Genomic DNA, 21,983 nt, shown 5'->3' with positions numbered 1-21,983 from the left:
GGACAAATATCACAATGAGGAAGAACTGAACAGTGAAATTTATTAAAGTATTATATGTGATTTTACATCTGAAAGTCTTGTTTTTAAAAATTAATTCTTCATTAATCTTCAGATTATTTGAACGAGGAAGTATTGCTTTTCTAGTTTTGTAGAATATCTGTTTTGCATTTAAAGATGTGATCATTTGTTTAAAATACTTTTAGGTTTGATTTTGAAGATTATTTTCAAGATTATGGCTAGAGTCCTGTGTTAATACATATAACAAGAGTATGAATTGATATTAAATTATGTCATGGTGTGTGCGTGCGTGCATGCAGATTATCTGTGGATCATTTAGAAAAGAGAGAGAGGTGTGATTGCTATGAATTTTATTTTCTATTTTAAATTTTGATCAATAGTTTGGATTATAATTTGTGTAATCCAAATTATAATGATTGATATACTTTTTGAATTTGCTAGGCCTGCTGATGTTGGCTAGGAAACTATGATTTTATGTGATAATAATAGAACTTGTTAATTACATATTAGTAAAATGTTCATGTTGTATTAAAATATATTTGTACTTTTTTATTTGTATTACTGAAATTATTATTTGTTACTGTTTCTATTTAACTTAATGTGATTAGTAAGATTGAGTTTGTATTATACTTAAGAGCTGAAGATTTACTTCATACTGTTTAGTCCATCATTATTACATTATTATGTTTGATAACTTCATCTTACACCTCAGCTCAACTTATAATATGCAAATGAATATTGGAAAAATGGCACATTCCATTTACATTCCATGTATACTTGATATGACAAAACAGTCACTATCCTGTTCTCATTCTTATTATTGATGTAATTTTTTTTTTTTAAATGTATACATAGGCTAATTTTTTTTTATTTGTAAATTGCTTACTTATTAGAATGGCAAGGAAATATTCTCAAGCTGCTGTAAATAAAAAGCGGAAATTTGAACTTTGTGCTGCACCCCCTACCTTAAAATTATATGATTTTCTGGCAAAAAAAAGGAACAAGCTACGCAGTCAATCTCTACTTAATTTGAAGCTAAATAAACAGGTAAGATACTCTAAAGTTTGTTAACAGTCCAATATTTTCTAGTGAAAAAGCATAAAGAATCTCATTTATTATAAAATAATACAAGTTCAGGAAGACAGAGTTGCAGTAACAGTACTAGTTCATTAACTCCCCCCCCCCCTTCCCAAACAACAATAACAACTCTGTGTTATTTCTCCTGTTATAAAGTCATATACACATTTATCTTGTTTATATGAATATATGAAAACGTGATAACTTTGCATTACTCTTGGTCTGTGCTATGTATAATATACTGTACTATGTTATTATGTTGTAAAAAATTGATATGATTTTATTATATTTTGCTCTTTATCAAGCTTTTGTGATATGCAGTAGTGTATCATACATTAATAATTTTGCAATAATTACTGTAATAAACTTATGTTAATGCAGCTGACTAAATCTTTAGAGTATCATCAGTAGAATGAAAATGAATGGATTTTATAGTAAGAAAGACAATAAAATTTCATTGCATTTAACTTACTGTAAGTCTTAATTATTGCATGAATTTCTCATAGAAATAATTTCTATTTTTTTAATTTGTTTTCATTATGACAAAAAAGTCTTATAAGTTAGATTTTTGCATTTCTTTATGGTTTACCAAATATTTATTTGTAGTATTTGGTAAATCAAACCCTAGAACAGGGATTCTCAGCCTATGGTGCGCATACCACTGGTAGTACGTGAGCCATTGCTGGGTGATACGAAAACAGATTTGCTTACTGGTACATCTAATATATTGAATTAAATATGGTGGTACGCCACTGGAAAAGGTTGAGAACCCCTGCCTAGAATATTGATATGTCATAAAAATGACCGTGCTAAGTCTCATGATCCATATATTCAATACTTCTGCTATAGTTTGTTGGATCAAACTATTATAACTCTTAGATGATACTAGTTAATGTGTAAAACCCTGTTTTTTTCCCAAGAGTTGTGTGCATGCCATAAAAAAGTTGTATTTGTCAAATTTGTGATCATTTTTCCAGTTGTATTGTTTATTAGTGGTTGACATATATTTGCAAGTTGGTAAAAGCAACATTATTCATTTTGTATAGCCAACAGAAAGGTGACCTGGCAGCTTCACATATCTTTATGATGTTGCTATAAAATGTGATTCATGTGCTGAACAATATTGTGGTATCTTCTTCAGAGCTGTAATAGGAGAAATGTATACCCAAGGTCAGGAGAGTATTTACTCTCCTGACCTTGGGTATACATTTTTGATATTGCTATTGGGTATACATTTTTGATATTGGGTATACAGTTTTGATATTGCTTCCTCCAGATTCCCACTGACTATTGTTTATGCATTGTGAATATTCTTCCCTTGAAGGTCTTTATGCCATGGTATTGCTTCATGCTATCTCCAAAGTATATCATAATTACCTACCTTGTGGTTCCACATATCCCTTATTGACAGAATATTTCTCATTTTTTACAATCTCTCAAGTCAAGATTGCATGATCACCTTCCTCAATTGAAAACAATATGGCCAACTTAGTTGGGGAGAACTCTTCTGATCCTATGACCAGGTCTGATTCTCTTGCACCTTGAGTCCCCTCCATCATGTGCTACCTCAAGTAATTATCTCTCAGTAAGTGCATAAATTTTATTTCCTTTTTCCAATATACGTTTCCAAAGTTGAAGTTCTTCATAATAATTACTTTAGTTGCACTCGTATTAATCTGCTGATGCATCTCTCCCCCCCCCCCTCTCTCATCCAGCCTGTAGCAGCAACCAATTTTATATTTTGTCCTCTTGGTCTCAATCTCAAATCAGCAATACCCCACCCCTGTCCTGGATGAGTAGTATCGTTAAGCATAAACTGCAGAAAAAGAAAATGTGGAGGGTATAAAAAAGGTTACCAGGTAACTTATCAACGGTACAAGAATCAGGCAAGCAATGTCACCAGTATGGTAAGGAATGTAAAATCAGATTATGAGAAATTAGCTGAGCATGCAAAAGGAAATCTCAATTATTTTTTTGTTATGTGGCAAGTAGGAAGAAGAATGACTATGGAAGGATGATTTTAATGAGTGCAGATGGTAGAGAGGCAGACAAATTGTTAAGTTACTGAATCGCTATTTTGCCAGTGGATATCATCCAGTTAAAGATACTGTTATGGAAGAGGTGACAGGGACTGATGTGAGAACAGAGGTTCATGAATTGATACTTAGGATATTGCATCTGCCTTCAAATACAACTGTGGGCTTGGATGAGATATTGGCTTGAATTTTATGAGAATGTTCAGGAGAACTGGCAAGGACTTTCACTAGCTGTTAAATTCAAGTCTCGACTCTGGCAAAGTCCCAAGAGAGTGGAAGGAGGGCAAAAGGAGGATCTAAGTCTGTGGTAGCGAATTATAGAATTAGTATGTCAGCAGTGATGGTAAAAGTGTTGTTCAAAAACCAGATTCAGGAATGGGTGGATAAGAATATGATATTCTATGAGGGACATCATACCTTAGTAATTTAGTAACTTTTTTTTTATAATATAGTGACAGCTGAGTTGGATAAAGGGAATGGCTACATCATGATACTGCTAGATGTTACAAAGGCATTTGATAGGATACCACATGGAACTGTGCTATGCAAACTGATGGACAGATATCAAAAAGTAGTATATGGAGGAGCAGAATCCAGGAGAAGGCAAGTAACTGGTGGTGTGCCACAGGGCTCTGTGCTTGGCTCACTGCTTTTTAATTTGTACATAAATTATGTAGGAAATAATTTGAAGGGAGATATTCAGTTGTTTGCTGATGATGCAAAGTTGAGTACAGCAATAGTTAATCAAAGTGATGAAGAGAATTTGCAGGATGATTTAAATAGGCCAACAATATGGGCATAACATAATGGATGTCATTTTAATCTGGAAAAGTGTACAGTTATGCATTTTTGAATACAAACATTACAAGCTGTGTATCATATTGAAGGAAATTGATGAAGCCAAGGATTTGGGATAGTAGTAGATAGAGAGCTGAAGTTTGGAGGCATATTGCTAAAGTAGCCAGAGTAGCTCACAGGATTACTTGGTTATTGAAGAATGCACTAACAGAGATAAGGGAGTTATCATTCCTCTTTATAAAGCCTTGATACCACCACATGTAGATTACTGTTCTGAGGTCTGGTCAGCACAGTAATTATTATTATTATTATTCGTGACACTTCCAAAGAGTCCGAAGACTCATCGCATGAGGACGCCCACTGTACAACTCTCCATCTTCACCACTACACCGAACCTCTACTATCAATCATCTACATCAACACCATCTACTACCCACCACCACAACTAGTATTTTTTGTCTGTAAATTGCTTGTGTTCTGAAGGGGCGATTTGTCTGTATTATGCAGGATGAAAAAACCTGAGCTTCCGGGAGAAAAAACCCTGCTACCTCCGTATGAGATAAGCTAACTCACCTTCGATCGGAAAAGTCCATATAAAGATTCCTCCCATCACGACAAGAATCGAACTTAGGCCTTTTCTAATTGAAGGGCACAACGTTGTCATTCTTCCAATTGCGCTATGGAGGTGCTTTATAATGCACCTGGTTTTCTCGGGGATGAGGATGTCTTGGAGAGGATCCAGAGGCAAGTGACCAAGATGGTGAGTGGTCTGTGGAATGCTTGCTCTGAGGATTGATTGAGAGTTTGTGGATTGCAGAAGTTGGTTAATTAGGGGGGAAAAAGGAGGGGGGGGATATGATAGAAACATTTAAGTTACTTAAAAGATTTTATAGGATTAATCATCCCTGGAAGTAAGAGTGTGGTTAGTAATGATGTGAGGACTAGATTTTTTGCTTAGATTGTGGTGAATGAATGGATTGGGTTGCCTGAGTCAGTTGTGAGTATTTTGTCTGTTAATGGTTTCAAGGGAAGGTATGATAGATATTGTGTTGGATAGTTTGGGTCTCCCATGGTGAGTCTTAGGACTCCATGGAGGTGCCCGTTCAGTAGTAGTAATAATAATAATAATAATAATATTTTTAAAAGCAAACATGTTTATATATATTTTTTGTTATATGTATATATACATAAATACATACATACATACAGTGCTTTTTTGGGGGATGGTATGCAATGCCTGCATACTGGCACCTTTCTTAACCGTTTATTTGACACTGTTTCTCTCAGGCAACATGATTGACAGTTATTCTCTTCTCGTGTCAATAAGGGTTTTTGCCCAACTGTTATCATTATTGTTTCCAGGCAACATTTGCCTTCATGGATGCACATTTTTGATTCAGTTTTTTTTGCCAAGAAATAATGTCAGTTGGGTGGAAACACTTATTGGCATAAGAATAGAACAACTGTAAAGTCATGTTGCCTGAGAGCAGCACTGCCAAATGAGGGGTTAACAGTGATACGTGACATACAAATGCGATATCGTTTTTATTTTTAACTTTTCCTGCTAATAAATTGTGTGTACCTACACCTATTGTTTGACTAAAAAAGTGTTGTGTGTGTGTGTATTACTCTTGAAATATTTTTACACCATGAAGAGAGTTATAAATGTACTGGTATAAATACAAACTGGCCGCCTGCCATATATGTTGATGAATGTGACAAAATGTGTCCACCTGATGCAGAAGGGACATATTTCATAATTAAGTGAGATCCTGCCAGATGTGCAGTACATGTGATATACTGTCTTACAAACGTAAGGGAGCCATATGAGTGAATGACTGCAGTAGACTCCTTACTTTGTTGAGAAAAAAGTTTTCTTCTAAATAGGGCATGGCAGCTGTGTTCTAAGCAATTGTGATTTGTCATGGACATATGACTTAAACCAAACTTATCTCTTTTGGGATTATTGTTGCCAACATATTCTTTTTTTCTTAATTCCAAACTTCAGCTTGTCTAATCTATGTAGGCCAGACCACAGGGAAATGGAATCTAATCAGTACTCTTGGATGCTTGGATCTGAAGAGGCTATGAGCCGTATGGATTGGCTTGTGTGCTACTTGAATGTTATGATTCTTGAGCAGGACAGCAATCTTGATGGACAGATTACCAATATAGTGATGGAAATTGAATCTATGTACTGAATACTCAATTTTGTACTCATTTTGGTGAGGAAGATTATCTGAAAATAATCTGTTTATCTGTATATATAAGAATTCAAGAATACTCATTAAGAGCAAATAGGTGGAGAAGAGTTTAAAGTTCTTTTAAGTTTGTCTTCATTATTTAAAATGTAGATCACTTGTTTCATTAGGAGTGGGATTATGCTAAGTTTTTGGTCAGGATGGTTAAGTGACAAAGCATAAATTTAGCATGCAGTATAGATGGGCTTGCAAAAAACCTCTAATCTCTAGGTAGCAATATTGATTTTAAATAACGAGGACAAACTTAAAGAACTCAATACTCTTTTCTGCCTATTTATTCTTAAGGGATACTCTAAAAACATTGTCAAATAGACTATTTTTAGATAATATTATAACATAAAATCATAAATTTGCAGTCAATTCAGGAAAAGAAGAATTCATATTAACAGGAAAGTCACTCAGCATCTCTCCTTCAGTTTCTTACATCTTTCTCTGTATTCTCCAACTTAGGTATTAAATGTAGCTAAATATTATCACAGGAAGATTTTTGAAAGAATATAGAAAATATCAAAAGGTGGAAAATGTGGAGGCTATTGAAAAATATTAAAATGAAGGAAATGGCTATAAAAAGGAATCAAGCTAGATAAAGGTGATAATAGCTGACGCTAAGGATACACTGAATGTCTGAGTCATCACTTTGAAAAATTGTTAAATGCAATAAGCATTGACCAAACAGCAGTAGAAAATATTTCAGTTATGAATCCATATCAATTCTTAGGAAGAAAATGCTGTTAGAAATGGGGACAAGCAACTGGATATTCAATATAAAATGCCCAAATGTGGTGGTATAGTAGTTTTTTAATAGTTGCATTGCATAATTCAGAAACACTGTTCAGAAGTTTAATTCCATATGATTGGAATAGAGTTCACATGATACTTATCTATCGAAAAAACTGAATGAGAATTACAGAGAAATTTACCTATTAAGCGGTTTTTTTTAATTATTATTTATTTTTATTTTATATGAGAGAGAGAGAAAGATCCCTTACTTGACTGGGAAGAACCTATAGCATATCAGTACTGTATGTAGGTGAGGGATAGGGAGGAAGAAATTTATCAACATTTTTCTTGAAGAGTAAGAGGTTGTAGTTAGTGGAGAACATTTCATGAGAAAGGTTTCCAGAGGACAAAATTAGATGGCATAAAAAGGAAGAGAAGTTCAGTGGGTTTGCAGTTGAACTGAAAAGGGATGTTGGGTAGCAGCTGTTGTTGTTTTAATGAGTCCAGCAGAAAGTGGAGGAATGATGTCTACCCATTCGATGGAGCAGTAACATGGAACTACAAGACAGATCTGAAACAATGCATCTGTTAGATAGGGGAATGAAGTGAGTCAGTGAGGGAAAGATCATCTATGAGCCGAGCTGCTCTCCTCTGAACAGCATCGAGAAATTTTATGGAAGTTTGGAGTGCACTGTCTAAAACTTCTGAACAGTATTCTTAGGATGTTTGTATTATTTGGGATTTGTATAGAGTTAATAGTTAAATGGATGAGAAGTAGCATCTTATGCAGAAAAGAATGCCAAGCTTTTTAGAGGCTAGAGCCATTGATCTAGATTATTGAAATTCATATTGGTAAACAGTGATTAACTGACCTGATTAGCCTCTAAGTGGTGGTGAAGTTGACTGGTGATGATTTTCTCTGTTATTTTGGAGAAGATTGAAGTGATTGCATGACTACAGCACAGAGGAAAAATAAAATATAATTGTGTAGATCCTGTATTTCATCTCTGTCACAGAGACATCATTAGGGATATAATCTCAACATTGTATTAGCACACACAAAAGAACTCAAAACAATAAGTAGAAGAAATTAGACTAAAAGCATCAAGTCCTATTAAGGGTGCCCCTCTGTGGGTGCTGTTGCTAGCCTTAGTTCTTGAGCAGGAGGCCTAAGGATTAAAATTTATGAAATATTGGGAAGTTTAATGCATCTATATTTATTAAGATGAGGTTGGTTTAACAAATCTGCTGCTGAATCTAAGAAAAGTTTTTCAAGTTTATATTTGTTATGATGAATTAGAGTAGTTTTTATTTCCATTTCATTCTCTACAAGGTATCCAAAGCATGTTGAGTTAGTCCAGACTGACCATAATTATGGTGCTAGATGTATTTGTTGTGTTTTTCTATGTGAATGTTTGCAGATCTACTGATTTTACCATAATATGATAATTTGCAATTACAAGGAACCTTGTAAACACCTGGAACAGAGCAGGTAGAGAATGGATCCTTAGGAGAGCAGATAGAGCTTCAGATGAGATTTGAAAGCACTATAGAGATTATATTTTTTAGAGTTTTTTCTTTTTCCCCCCAAGGTTCCCTGGATATAGGGAATAGTAATAGCATTACTGTAGTCAGTTTCACGAGAAGGATGTGAAGAGAAGGGAGGAAAAACCAACTTGTTAATGTTCTTTAGCATTGTAACCATTTATCAGTGATACTTTGTCATTGGCTAGGAAGGTCCGGTGAATAAAGGAGAGTTCAGCTGACAGGGAAGCATGGGTGGAACAGAGATTGGAAGCTCTTTTGACAAAGGTTTTGATAACACCATACATATGTATGTATCTTTTATGTGGGTGGGTTTTCTGTAAACTGAGATAGAAAGAGTGCCATTGGGAAGATGCATGATTAGAGTATCTAAAAAAGGCAGGCTATTATTATTTTCTTTTTCTATGGTAAACTGGATTCTAGGATACTCACTGTTGAGTTGGAGGAGGAAGGAGTCTAATATGTCTAAGTCATGTGCCCAAATAGAGAACCTATCATCAGTATACTTTAGCAGATAAAAGGTTCGAGAATGGCAATATTAAGGGCATGTTTTTCAAACTATTCCATAAAGAAATTGGCTTGAGGCCTATGGCTCTACCCTCTATCTGTTTATATATGGTATCCTTCCAAGAGAAATAGTCAGCATGGGTGACAAAATTGATAATATCAGTAATGTGTGTGTGTGTGTGGGGGGGTGCTTAAGGGTCAAAGCTGTATACCTGAGAGGAGATCTTCACATAGCCTTAAAGGAATGCGGAGAACCGACCAGGGCTTCTGACCTAATGTCCAATCCTCACCTTCTCGTGGTGCACCCTGTTGGGTATCTACTTGGATACTGAACGGATGAGGATGGGCTGGCAATTTGGGATTTAGCCGACCAAATTGTATTCTTATTGGTTAAACCAAAATATAGAATGATGGTACAACATGACAAAATTTCATGCCGGCTGGGGCGTCACCCGGTTATACAAGGCCCCCGTTGTTTTCGCCAGGGAACCAGGGCGAACAGCGAAAAGTCAGCTACTGGAACAAATCTGAAAATAAATCCCAACTCAACATCACCAGAGTTAAAGATCGGTACTATCAACGTAAGAAGCCTGAATGGCAAAGATGTGGAGCTAGCTGAGGAATTAGATAAGTACCAGATCGACATAATAGGGGTGACTGAAACAAAAAAGACCAAAACTGGTGAGATCTTTCTGAGCAATAAATACAAAATGTTATATTCGGGCAATGACAATCAAGGAAAAGAAGGAGTAGCCATAGTATTCAACACAAAATACGAGGCTAATCTTCTTGAATGACAGTGAGTCTCAAGTAGAGTAATGTGGGCAAATATGAGAATGGGGAACTGGACAATGAGACTTATTTGTGCCTATGGTCCCACAGAAGGTTCTACTAAGGTAGAAGTGGAAGAATTTTTTGAGGTTTTAGAAAAAGCAACTCACACAATGAAAAATGAAAAGTTGGTCCTTGTTGGGAATCTAAATAGCAGAGTAGGAAATGATTGTGAGACTTACAAAAATATTTTAGGAAAATTTGGAGAAAAGAGCAAAGCTAATAATAATGGCAAATATCTGTTGGATTTCTGCTCAGGACATGGACTGGTTAATACTAACACCATGTTCCAACATACAAATGTGCACAAATTCACATGGAGAGAAGAGGCTAGGAATAAGAAAAGTCTCATTGACTATGTTATTGATGATAGTGATGTTTTCTCCCTGGTGCAGAACACCAGAGTGTACAGAGGATTTGAAATTGGAAGTGATCACTATTTAGTCTTGAGCAGGATAAAATTGAATTTCATATTGAAAAGAATAACATGTAAGAAAGTTTTAAGGTGAATAAAAGTTGAGCAGCTCTCAGATGTGAGCCGTAGACTAAAATACACAAAGATTATTGAAGAAAAAATGAAAGAGTTTGAGAACAGGAATCAAACCTTGGAGATTCAGTGGCAAACTCTGAAGAAAACATTGACTGATTCTGCCAAAGAGGCATGTGGTGAGGTTGTCTGTAAGGATAAAAAAATCAGAACTCCCTGGTGGACACAGGAAGTTAAAGAGGCAGTGAAGGAAAAGAAGAAAGCATACCAAAAGTTCCTGTCAAATAAGTCAGCTTGTGCTCTTAGAGAATATAGAGACAAATGCAAGAATGCTAAACACTGTGTAAAACTAGCTAAACAAAAGTCATGGGATGACTTTTGAAAGAATATAGAAAATAAATATCAAGAAGGTGGCAAAATATTCTGGAGGTTGTTGAAGAAGCTTAAGAATGGAGGAAAGAGTGCTATAAAAGGAGTTAGAGATGATAAAGGTGACATGAAAATGGGAGAAAAAGATATCCTTGAAGTATGGAGTAATTACTTTGTAAACTGCTAAATGAAACAAGCAGTGATGACAGCACAATGATAAAAAACACTGACCAGGCATGCAGTCAGGAATACATATCCATACTTGAAGTAGAAAAAGCCATCAAAGGATTGAAATGTGGAAAGGCAGCAGGAGTAGATGATATTCGACCAGAAATGATGAAGTATGGTGGTATAAGAGTCTTACAGTGGCTGCACTGCATAGTTCAGAAAGCCTGGACAGAGGGACGAATTCCCGATGATTGGAGTAGAGCTCTCATAGTACCCATATATAAAAAGGGAAATAAAACTGCATGTGAGAATTACAGAGGTATTTCCCTACTGAGTGTTCCTGGCAAGATCTATGCAAGTATACTTGAGAAACGGTTGAGAAGAATTGTGGAAGAAAAGCTTGAAGACCAAGCTGGATTCAGGCCAAATAGAGGCTGTCAGGATCAGATCTTCACTTTACGACAAATAGTCGAGAAAGTATGGGAATATAACAAAGATCTGTATTTAAGTTTTGTCGATCTGGAAAAGGCATATGACAAGGTGCCAAGAGAGAAGCTATTCAATACGCTGCAGTTATATGGTGTCGATGGAGCATTATATCAAGCAATACTTAGTCTTTATTTGAGTTGTAAGTCAGCAGTTAGAATTGAAGGAAGTACATGAAGATGGTTTAATGTTAAATCTGGTGTAAGACAAGGATGTACATTATCCCCACTGTTATTCATTATCTATATGGATCACATTATGAAGGAAAGTGGTATTAAACATGATATCAAAATTGGGGACGTTAATGTCAAGCTCTTTGCTTTATGCGGATGATGTTATACTTCTAAATAAATCCGCTACAAGTCTGCAAGATTCTCTGACTAAATTAAATAGCTGTTGTAATAGATATGGTATGATGGTCAGCAATAAAAAGACAAAGACAATGAAAATAGGCAGAATCATTGAAAATGTCAACTGTGTTGTGAATGGAGAACCTGTGGAACAAGTAAAACATTTCAGCTATTTAGGCACGATTTTTACTGAAGATGGTAAATTAAATATAGAAATAGACAACAGAATCAGCAAAGCTGGTATGGTGGGAAGTCAATTGAATAAATTCATATGGAATAAGAGAGAAATTAGTCGGAACACTAAATTAGCTGTATACAAGATAATGTGTTGAAACCAGTTTTAACTTATGGATCTGATAGCTGGGTCAGAAGTAAAACACTTGACCAAAGACTAGAGACCACAGATATGAGAGTTCTGAGAAAGATTATAGGCGTGAACAGATGGCATCAATGGCAGTATCATATTAAAAACGACGATATTAGGAAAGAACTTGACATTGTCAGTATCCAGGAATGAGTTAGCAGAGCTAATCTCAGGTGGTATGGTCACTTAAACAGAATGGGCGAAGAAAGATTTGCAAAACAAGTGTTCTCTGCCAGGTTGGCAGCAAAACGACCACGAGGAAGACCAAGATATAGGTGGATTGATACGGTACAAAGTGCCTTAGACGATAGAAATATAAGATCTGATAATGTTGGAGTGTTGACAAGTAACAGACTGATTTGGAGGAAAATTGTAGATAGGAAATTAATAATGATGTAATTTTTTTTCATGTAGTACTATCATATGCTGTACACCCCTTGAGGGTACATGGCAGGAATTTGATGATGATGATGATGTTGGGGTGGGGAGCATTTTCAATAAAGATAAAGTGTCAGAATGGGGAATATTTGTAAATAGAGTGCTGACATCAAAGCTCACTGTGATATCATTGTATGTTATATATCATCATCAAATTCCTGCCAAGTATCCTCAAGGAGTGTACAGGATATGATAGTACTACATGAAAAAAAATTTACATCATTACTAACTTCCTATCTACAATTTTCCTCCAAATCAGTCTGTTACTTGTCAAGACTCCAACATTATCAGATCTTATATTTCTATCATCTAAGGCACTTTGTACCGTATCAATCCACCTATATCTTGATCTTCCTCTGGGTAGTTTTCCTGCCAACCTGGCAGAGAACACTTGTCTTGCTAATCTTTCTTCGCCCATTCTGTTTAAGTGACCATACCACCTGAGGTTTGCTCTGCTAACGGATTTCTGGATGCTGACAACGTCAAGTTCTTTCCTAATATCCTCGTTTTTAATATGATATTGCTATTGATGCCATCTGTTCACGCCTCTAATCTTTCTCAGGACTCTCATATCTGCAGTCTCTAGTCTTTGGTCAAGTATTTTACTTCTGACCCAGCTCTCAGATCCATAAGTTAAAACTGGTTTGAACACTGTCTTGTATACAGCTAATTTAGTGTTTCGACTAATTTCTCTCTTATTCCATATGAATTTATTCAATTGACTTCCCACCATACCAGCTTTGCTGATTCTGTTATCTATTTCTATATTTAATTTACCATCTTCAGTAAAAATCGTGCCTTAGTATCTGAAATGTTTTACTTGTTCCACAGGTTCAAGTCCACCATATCTATTACAACAGTTATTCAATTTAGTCAGAGAATCTTGCAGACTTGTAACGGATTTATTTAGAAGTATAACATCATCCGCATAAAGCAAAGAGCTGACATTAACATCTCCAATTTTGATATCATGTTTAATACCACTTTCCTTCATAATGTGATCCATATAGATAATGAATAACAGAGGGGATAGTGTACATCCTTGTTTCACACAAGGATGTACATTAACATTAAAGCATCTTCCTGTACTTCCTTCAATTCTAACTGCTGACTTACAACTCAAATAATGACTAAGTATTGCTTGATATAATGCCCCATTGACACCATATAACTGTAGTATATTGAATAGCTTCTCTCCTGGCACCTTGTCATATGCCTTTTCCAAATCGACAAAACTTAAATACAGATCTTTGTTATATTCCCATGCTTTCTCGACTATTTGTCGTAAAGTGAAGATCTGATCCTGACAGCCTCTATTTTGCCTGAATCCTGCTTGTTCTTCACCAAGCTTTTCTTCCACAATTCTTCACAACCATTTCTCAAGTATACTTGCATAGATCTTGCCAGGAACAATCAGTAGGGAAATACCTCTGTAATTCTCACATTCAGTTTTATTTCCCTTTTTATATATGGGTGCTATGAGAGCTCTGCTCCAATCATTCAGAATTCGTCTCTGGATGATTGTCTAGGCTTTCTGAACTATGCAGTGCAGCCACTGTAAGACTCTTATAGCACCATACTTCAGCATTTCTGGTTGAATATCATCTACTCCTGCTGCCTTTCCACATTTCAAGCCTTTGATGGCTTTTTCTACTTCAAGTATGGATATGTATTCCTGACTGCATGCCTGGTCAGTGTTTTTTACCACTGTGCTGTCATCACTGCTTGTTTCATTTAGCAGTTTTTCAAAATAATTACTCCATACTTCAAGGATATCTTTTTCTCCCTTTTTCATGTCACCTTTATTATCTCTAATTCCTTTTACAGCACTCTTTCCTCCATTCCTAAGCTTCTTCATTGGTATATATATATATATATATATATATATCATTATTAATATTTACCAATATTCCCCTTTCTGATACTTTATCTGTACTGAAGAATGCTTTCCCCTGATATCTTATAAACTTGAAAGACTTTTCTTAGAATCAACAATAGATTTATTAATCCAGCCTAATGTTATAAATATGGACGCATTAAACTTCCTAGGATTTCAGAAATTTGAATCCTTAAGTCTCGTGCTCAACAACTAAGGCTAGCCAATAGCACCCATAAGAGGAGCACCCCTCATAGGACTTGATGCTTTTATTCTAATTTCTTCTACTTATTATTTTGATTTTTTTTGTGTGCTTATACAATTCTGAGATTGTATTCATTGATGATGTCTCTGTAACAGACGAAATAGAGATCTAATAAACTTATATTTTATTGTTCCTCTGCGATGTATTTATTCCATTTAACTTTATAATGCATTTAAACCAGCATATAAGCCTAAATATTAGAGTTAATGGCAATCAGTTGATAGTTTTATAGTAGTCTTTTATCCCTCTCTTTTTTGGAGTAGATTGGTTGCTTGCTTCCCTGCAGTGCGATTAGTGCCGGCTGAGTGTAGAAGATAGTAGAGGCAATATACGATATCTTAGCTGTAGAGTATATCGTTTTAAGTATAGGAGAGATGCCATCATGACTAGAAGACTTTTTAAGTGCCTTAGTTGTTTATTATTCTTCTGATGTTGTAATATCAAAGAACCACAGAAAGCATATGGTACTCTGTTTCTGCTATGGCAGGAGGTGATTTGCTTTGGTGATCTTTGCAGGAGTTAGAGAAGAAGAGTGATGCCTGGAGGTCAGCTTTCTTTTTTAGGTACCATAACAGTGGTGCTATCTGGATGGTGAGGGGGGGGAGGCACAGGTGAGCAGAAATTGCATCATATAGACTTTGCAAGGGACTAGAAGGTATGGTTTCCATTTCTATAGTAGGTGAGTTTTCTGCTATTGGCCCTTATGAAATCAGATTTTGATTTACTGATGGTTGTTTTGCATTTATTGCATGCTTCAGCATAAGTTGAGCATGAAGCTAGTGATTCATGTTACAAGCCATCTACTGTGAGCTTTTTTTTTTTCCAAATAGTTTCTTATACCTTTTAGAAAGAAGGCATGCAAAGTGGATGAGAATTTTGGGTAAAGTGAGGAATAGAGGCTTTCATGCCAATGAGGATCATTTCCATGACTTGCTGGAAACAGGTTTTTGGGTTAGAAGAGCAGTAGTCATAATCTTTTCATAGAAAGGAAAAGTCTAGTTCTGGAGGTTGTCCCACCTAATACCTTTGTTGTACTAAAGAAAACAAGGTTGGAGTGTTTGGAAGGAGTTTATTCCTGGAAGGTAACTTGCACAAGATTATGATCTGAATTACTGAGAAGAGAGGTAACCTTTGTGATATATCTGGATGGTTAAAAAAATAAGGGTAGTGGAGAGGATTATCAGGAATTTCAGTTGTAGATGTACAGTTTGCATTAGATCATTGCTTATATCCACGGCTTGAAAGATTTTGTGCTAGCTCACCAGGCAGGCAAATATCTCACTAGTCTCGTGACAGTCTGGGTGGTGTTTGTGTGTCCTGAAAAGACTAAGAAATGTTTATTATAAAATATTCAGGTCACAACTTTAATACAACTTAGGCAGAGAATATGGAATGTTGGCAACAGAATAAGTGTAAGCAGTTTGAAAATGCAAATCAATTTAAAATTTAGGAATAGTATAAAATTGTATAAAGAACTGTTAAAAATAATCTGTATTAAGTGAGGGCCAGATGTAGAGATCAATGTAAGCTGGCAAATCCACTTAAGAACCCCATCTCTTGTACTAAAATAGCTAAGCCTGTCAGTCAGGGTTCAAGGGTCACCTTTGCCGTCCTGTATTATGCATGAGAAGGGAGAGAAAGAAGTACTGGAAAGAAAAACCAAAGCGCCTTCCAGGAACAGAAATCAGGTACACGTGCGACTAAATAGAGGGAGCTAAGGAGATTGACGTAAACACATGTGACTGCATCGCAAAGATCGAGAAATACCGAGAGGAGAAAATAAAACAAAAAGGCCATGCAAGCACCATTCCGGGCTTTTTTTTTCTTGGATTCCTGGTTCCAGATCTTGCGGACAGTGGTTGAGTTTGCCGTCCTAGAAGTTCCTGGCTAGTCATGGAAGGCATTTGGTTCATCTGTCGCAGCGTTAGGAATGGGCCAAGCTATATCCTTGGACTAGGATAGCTGTGCGTTGTGTGACGGAGGAACCAAATGGATGCCATCCGGTCAAGGCGACGTTACCGTGCCACCTCCAATCTTTCCCGTTGAGATTCCACTCATACAGTCTGACTGGAGATATCCTCATAGGAAACTAAAACAGAAGGCCTTGATGACCAGACAAGACAGGAAGAAGGTCAAGGAAATTAAGATCAGAGATGGTAAGGTAGACCTTTGAATTCCTATTTCCAGCTATAGAAGAGTGTATCCCCTAAGAGAGTATTTTGTAATGGACTAAAATTAAGGAACTGTAAGAATAGCCTATGACTTAGTACGGGCCAAGATTGTGTTAAGATTTGTTTGTCCTATGAGGCCGAGAATATCTCTGAACGAGCTAAACTTAATGTATGGAGTGTGTTATTGTGTTAATTTATGACCACGTGTATTAGGATGGTATGATATTAGCCTATGAATTTATGCTGAAGATGCTTGTAATAGTGGTCAATGCAAGTTGTATGTGTGTCTAGTGTATTAAAATTTGAGCCTTTGATTTACCTTGAGAGCATTCCTAATAATATGTCTATAATGTATATTTGCATAATTCCTCAAGCTTATTAAAATGTTTCATTCAAGTACCTGCCTGATCTACTTTTGTTTTATGAATTCAAAACAACCACTCATAAAATGCTAACGAACTAAGCTGGTTAAACCCTTGTATATAAACTCCTGAAGCGAGCCACGACTGTGAGGAAGAAATAAGAAAACGGAGGGACAAGATTAAATTCGATCTAATTTTCATGTATCACTGAGAGGGTTGCCCTGGGTAAGAATCCCGTCTATCCAAGGTAATAGCTGGCGCAGTGAAAAAAATAAATTTTGTTAATACTTATTGGGTGAACTCTATTAGATTGTTGTGACATTAGATAAAATATAAGATATAAAGAGGCCACTGAGACTGCAAAGAACTAATGGAAAGAATACTAGGTAGAAAATAAACGTTTTATTTGCATGTGTGAGAGAATTAAGATAGCTGTGAAAATATTAATAAGTAACTATTTTATTAAGGGTATATTAGTAGAAAAAAAGGGAAGAAAGAACGTTATATCAAGTGACTTAGACGAATAGAGATAGATAAATAAGAATAAAGTAATATATTAGACGAAATTAAAGATAAAGACTAGCAGCGTAAGATATAGAAAAGAAATTAAAGGAAAAGTAAGGACGTAACATTGTACCACTGCAGTTGCCTAATATATATATCATGTTCCTCTCTTGGACTAGGTTAACTTATAAGCTTTTGTTAACGATATGACTAATTTTTACCCTACTTACCCATGTTGAAGGAAATGTGTTAACTAATATATTGGTGTGTTTTATTGGTCTTGAAGTTAGGCATGAATCAAAAAGTCATATATTTTATCAGTGATACATTCCCATTTATTACTGATACTTGATCATTTTCACACATACATTTTCAGGTCATTTCTATGTCACAAATCACTTTTTTATAGAAAAAAAAGAGTTAATTTCTTCTGTGCCATTTAAGTGACCTTTAGGTCACTGCACTAACTAAATGAGTGAGTTTAGATAATTCAGATTGGCTCCTAAACACTGTCAGAAGGACAGCGTCAGTTACATAATGTAATGCAGACAAAATATTAAAAAAAGTTTGAGTTACATTTATAGAATCACCATCATCATCATATTCCTGCCGTGTACCGTCAAGGGGTGTACAGGATATGACAGCATTACATGAAAAAAATTACATCAATACTAACTTCCTATCTACAATTTTCCTCCAAATCAGTCTGTTACTTGTCAAGACTCCAACCTTATCAGATCTTATATTTCTATCGTCTAAGGCACTTTATACCGTATCAATCCACCAATATCTCGGTCTTCCTCTGGGTCGTTTTGCTGCCAACCTGGCAGAGAACACTTGTTTTGCTAATCTTTCTTCGCCCATTTTGTTTAAGTGACCATACCATCTGAGATTAGCTCTGCTAATGCATTCCTCTTGTTGTTGACAATGTCAAGTTCTTTCCTAATATCCTCATTTTTAATATGATATTGCCATTGATGCCATCTGTTCACACCAATATCTGCGGTCTCTAGTCTTTGGTCAAGTGTTTTACTTCTGATCCAGCTCTAAGATCCATAAGTTAAAACTGGTTTGAACACTGTCTTGTATACAGCTAATTTAGTGTTCTGACTAATTTCTCTATTATTCCATATGAATTTATACAATTGACTTCCTACCATACCAGCTTTGCAGATTCTGTTGTCTATTTCTATATTTAATTTACCATCTTCAGTAAAAATCGTGCCTAAGTAGCTGAAATGTTTCACTTGTTCACAGGTTCTCCATTCACAACACAGTTGACATTTTCAATGATTCTGCCTATTTTCATCATCTTTGTCTTTTTATTGCTGACCTTCATACCATATCTATTACAACAACTATTCAATTTAGTCAGAGAATCTTGCAGACTTGTAGCGGATTTATTTAGAAGTATAACATCATCCACATAAAGCAAAGAGCTTGACATTAACGTCCCCAATTTTGATATCATGTTTAATACCACTTTCCTTAATAATGTGATCCATACAGATAATGAATAACAGAGGAGATAATGTACATCCTTGTCTCACACCAGATTTAACATTAAACCATCTTCCTGTACTTCCTTCAATTCTAACTGCTGACTTACAACTCAAATAAAGACAAAGTATTGCTTGATATAATGCCCCATTGACACCATATAACTGTAGCGTATTGAATAGCTTCTCTCTTGGCACCTTGTCATATGCCTTTTCCAAATCGACAAAACTTAAATACAGATCTCTGTTATATTCCCATGCTTTCTCGACTATTTGTTGTAAAGTGAAGATCTCATCCTGACAGCCTCTATTTGGCATGAATCCAGCTTGTTCTTCACCAAGCTTTTCTTCCACAATTCTTCTCAACCGTTTCTCAAGTATACTTGCATAGATCTTGCCAAGAACACTCAGTAGGGAAATACCTCTGTAATTCTCACATTCAGTTTTATTTCCCTTTTTATATATGGGTACTATGAGAGCTCTACTCCAATCATCGGGAATTCGTCCCTCTGTCCAGGCTTTCTGAACTATTGCAGTGCAGCCACTGTAAGACTCTTATACCACCATACTTCAGCATTTCTGGTCGAATATCATCTATTCCTGCTGCCTTTCCACATTTCAAGCCTTTCATGGTTTTTTCTACTTCAGGAATGGATATGTATTCCTGACTGCATGCCTGGTCAGTGTTTTTTACCACTGTGCTGTCATCACTGCATGTTTCATTTAGCAGTTTTTCAAAGTAATTACTCCATACTTCGAGGATATCTTTTTCTCCCGTTTTCATGTCACCTTTATCATCTCTAACTCCTTTTACAGCACTCTTTCCTCCATTCTTAAGCTTCTTCAACAACCTCCATAATATTTTGCCACCTTCTTGATATTTATTTTCTATATTCTTGCCAAAGTCCTCCCATGACTTTTGTTTAGCTAGTTTTACACAGTGTTTAGCATCCTTGCATTTGTCTCTATATTCTCTAAGAGCACAAGCTGACTTATTTGACAGGAACTTTTGATATGCTTTCTTCTTTTCCTTCACTGCCTCTTTAACTTCTTGTGTTCACCAGGGAGTTCTGATTTTTTTATCCTTGCAGACAACCTCACCACATGCCTCTCTGGCAGAATCAATCAATGTTTTCTTCAGAGTTTGCCAATGAATCTCTAAGGTTTCATTCCTGTTCTCAAACTCTTTCATTTTTTCTTCAATAATCGTTGTGTATTTTAGTCTACAGTTCACATCTGAGAGATGCTTACCTTTTATTCGCTTTAAAACTTTCTTACATGTTATTCTTTTCAATATGAAATTCAATTTTATCCTGCTCAAGACTGAATAGTGATCACTTCCAATTTCAAATCCTCTGTGCACTCTGGTGTCATGCACCAGGGAGAAAACATCCATATCAACAATAACATAGTGAATGAGACTTTCTTTTTCCTTGCCTCTTCTCTCCATGTGAATTTGTGCACATTTTTATGTGCACAAATTCACATGGAGAGAAGAGGCAAGGAATTTCTACACAGTCCATCTCCTGAGCAGAAATCTAACAGATATTTGCCATTATTATTAGCTTTGCTCTTTTCTCCAAATTTTCCCAAAATAGTTTTGTATGTCTCACAATCATTACCTACTCTGCTATTTAGATCCCCAACAAGGACCAACTTTTCCTTTTTCATTGTGTCAGTTGCTTTTTCTAAAGCCTCAAAAAATTCCTCCACTTCTACCTTAGTAGAACCTTCTGTGGGACCATAGGCCAAATAAGTCCATTGTCCAGTTCCCATTCTGATATTTGCCCACATTACTCTACTTGAGACTGACTGCCATTCAAGAAGATTAGCCTCGTATTTTGTGTTGAATACTATGGATACTCCTTCTTTTCCTTGATTGTCATTGCCTGAATATAACATTTTGTATTTATTGCTCAGAAAGATCTCACCAGTTTTTGCCTTTTTTGTTTGAGTCACCCTTATTATGTCGATCTAGTACTTATCTAATTCCTCAACCAGCTCCATTTCTTTGCCATTCAGGCTTCTTATGTTGATAGTACCGATCTTTAACTCAGGTGATGTTGAGTTGGGGTGCGTTTTCAGATTTGTTCCAGTAGCTGACTCTTCGATGTTTGCCATGGTTCCTTGGCGAAAACAAAGGGTGCCTTGTTTAACTGGGCGACACCCCAGCTGGCATGAAATTCTGTCATGTTGTACCATCATTTTGTGTTTTCGTTTTAAGCCATTGAGAATACAATTTGGTCAGCTAAATCCCAAGTTGCCAGCCCATCCTTGTTCATTCGGTATCCAAGTAGATACCTACCAGGGTGCACCACGAGAAGGTGAGGATTGGACATTAGGTCAGAAGCCCTGGTCGGTTCTCCGCATTCCTTTAAAGGCTATGTGGAGGTCTCCTCTCAGTTATGCAGCTTTGACCCTTAAGCATAAAGAAATTATAGATTTTTGGAAATCAAAAAATTTTAAATAAAAATTGGGAAAATTCTTAATTTTCTACTTTCTGCATATTTCATATCCAGTGATGAAATATGCTATAGGGGTCACTTAAAGGTCAAAGCCAAATAAGGCCACCACATCACCTTTTAGGAATGAAGAGAACTGACTGGGGCTTCTGACCTAATGTCTAATCCTCACCTCCAGGTGGTATACCTCATTAGTAAGTATCTACCGGGTACTGGTTGAACAAGGATGGACAGACAATTTTGGACTTAGCCAACCAAATTGTACTTTGTATTGTACAAACCTAGAAATGCATATGATGGTACAGCATGATGAGATTTCATGCTGACTGGGGAGTCGCCTGGTTTAGAACTGGAGATGTCCCTGCTATTTTCGTCAGGGACAAAAATAG

At 36.0% G+C, this 21,983-nt stretch overlaps 1 protein-coding gene across 7 annotated transcripts in view; it reads left to right on the top strand.

Annotated features, from left to right (window-relative positions):
- The window catches only part of Spt20 (transcription factor Spt20 homolog), a 444,696-nt gene that overhangs the window by 171,129 nt on the left and 251,584 nt on the right, over window positions 1–21,983 (top strand). For all 7 annotated transcript variants that reach the window (XM_090405995.1, XM_090405992.1, XM_090405994.1 and 4 more), the window contains exon 10: window positions 912–1,065. In XM_090405995.1, the coding sequence (XP_090262121.1) occupies window positions 912–1,065 (154 nt within the window). The remainder of the gene's footprint in view (window positions 1–911; window positions 1,066–21,983) is intronic.

This window comes from Typopeltis vanoorti, chromosome 16 (assembly GCF_054136105.1).
Source record: "Typopeltis vanoorti isolate ZY-2024b chromosome 16, IOZ_Tvanoo_1.0, whole genome shotgun sequence".
NCBI lineage: Eukaryota > Metazoa > Arthropoda > Arachnida > Uropygi > Thelyphonidae > Typopeltis > Typopeltis vanoorti.
This window is presented reverse-complemented; position numbering and strand designations above follow the sequence as displayed.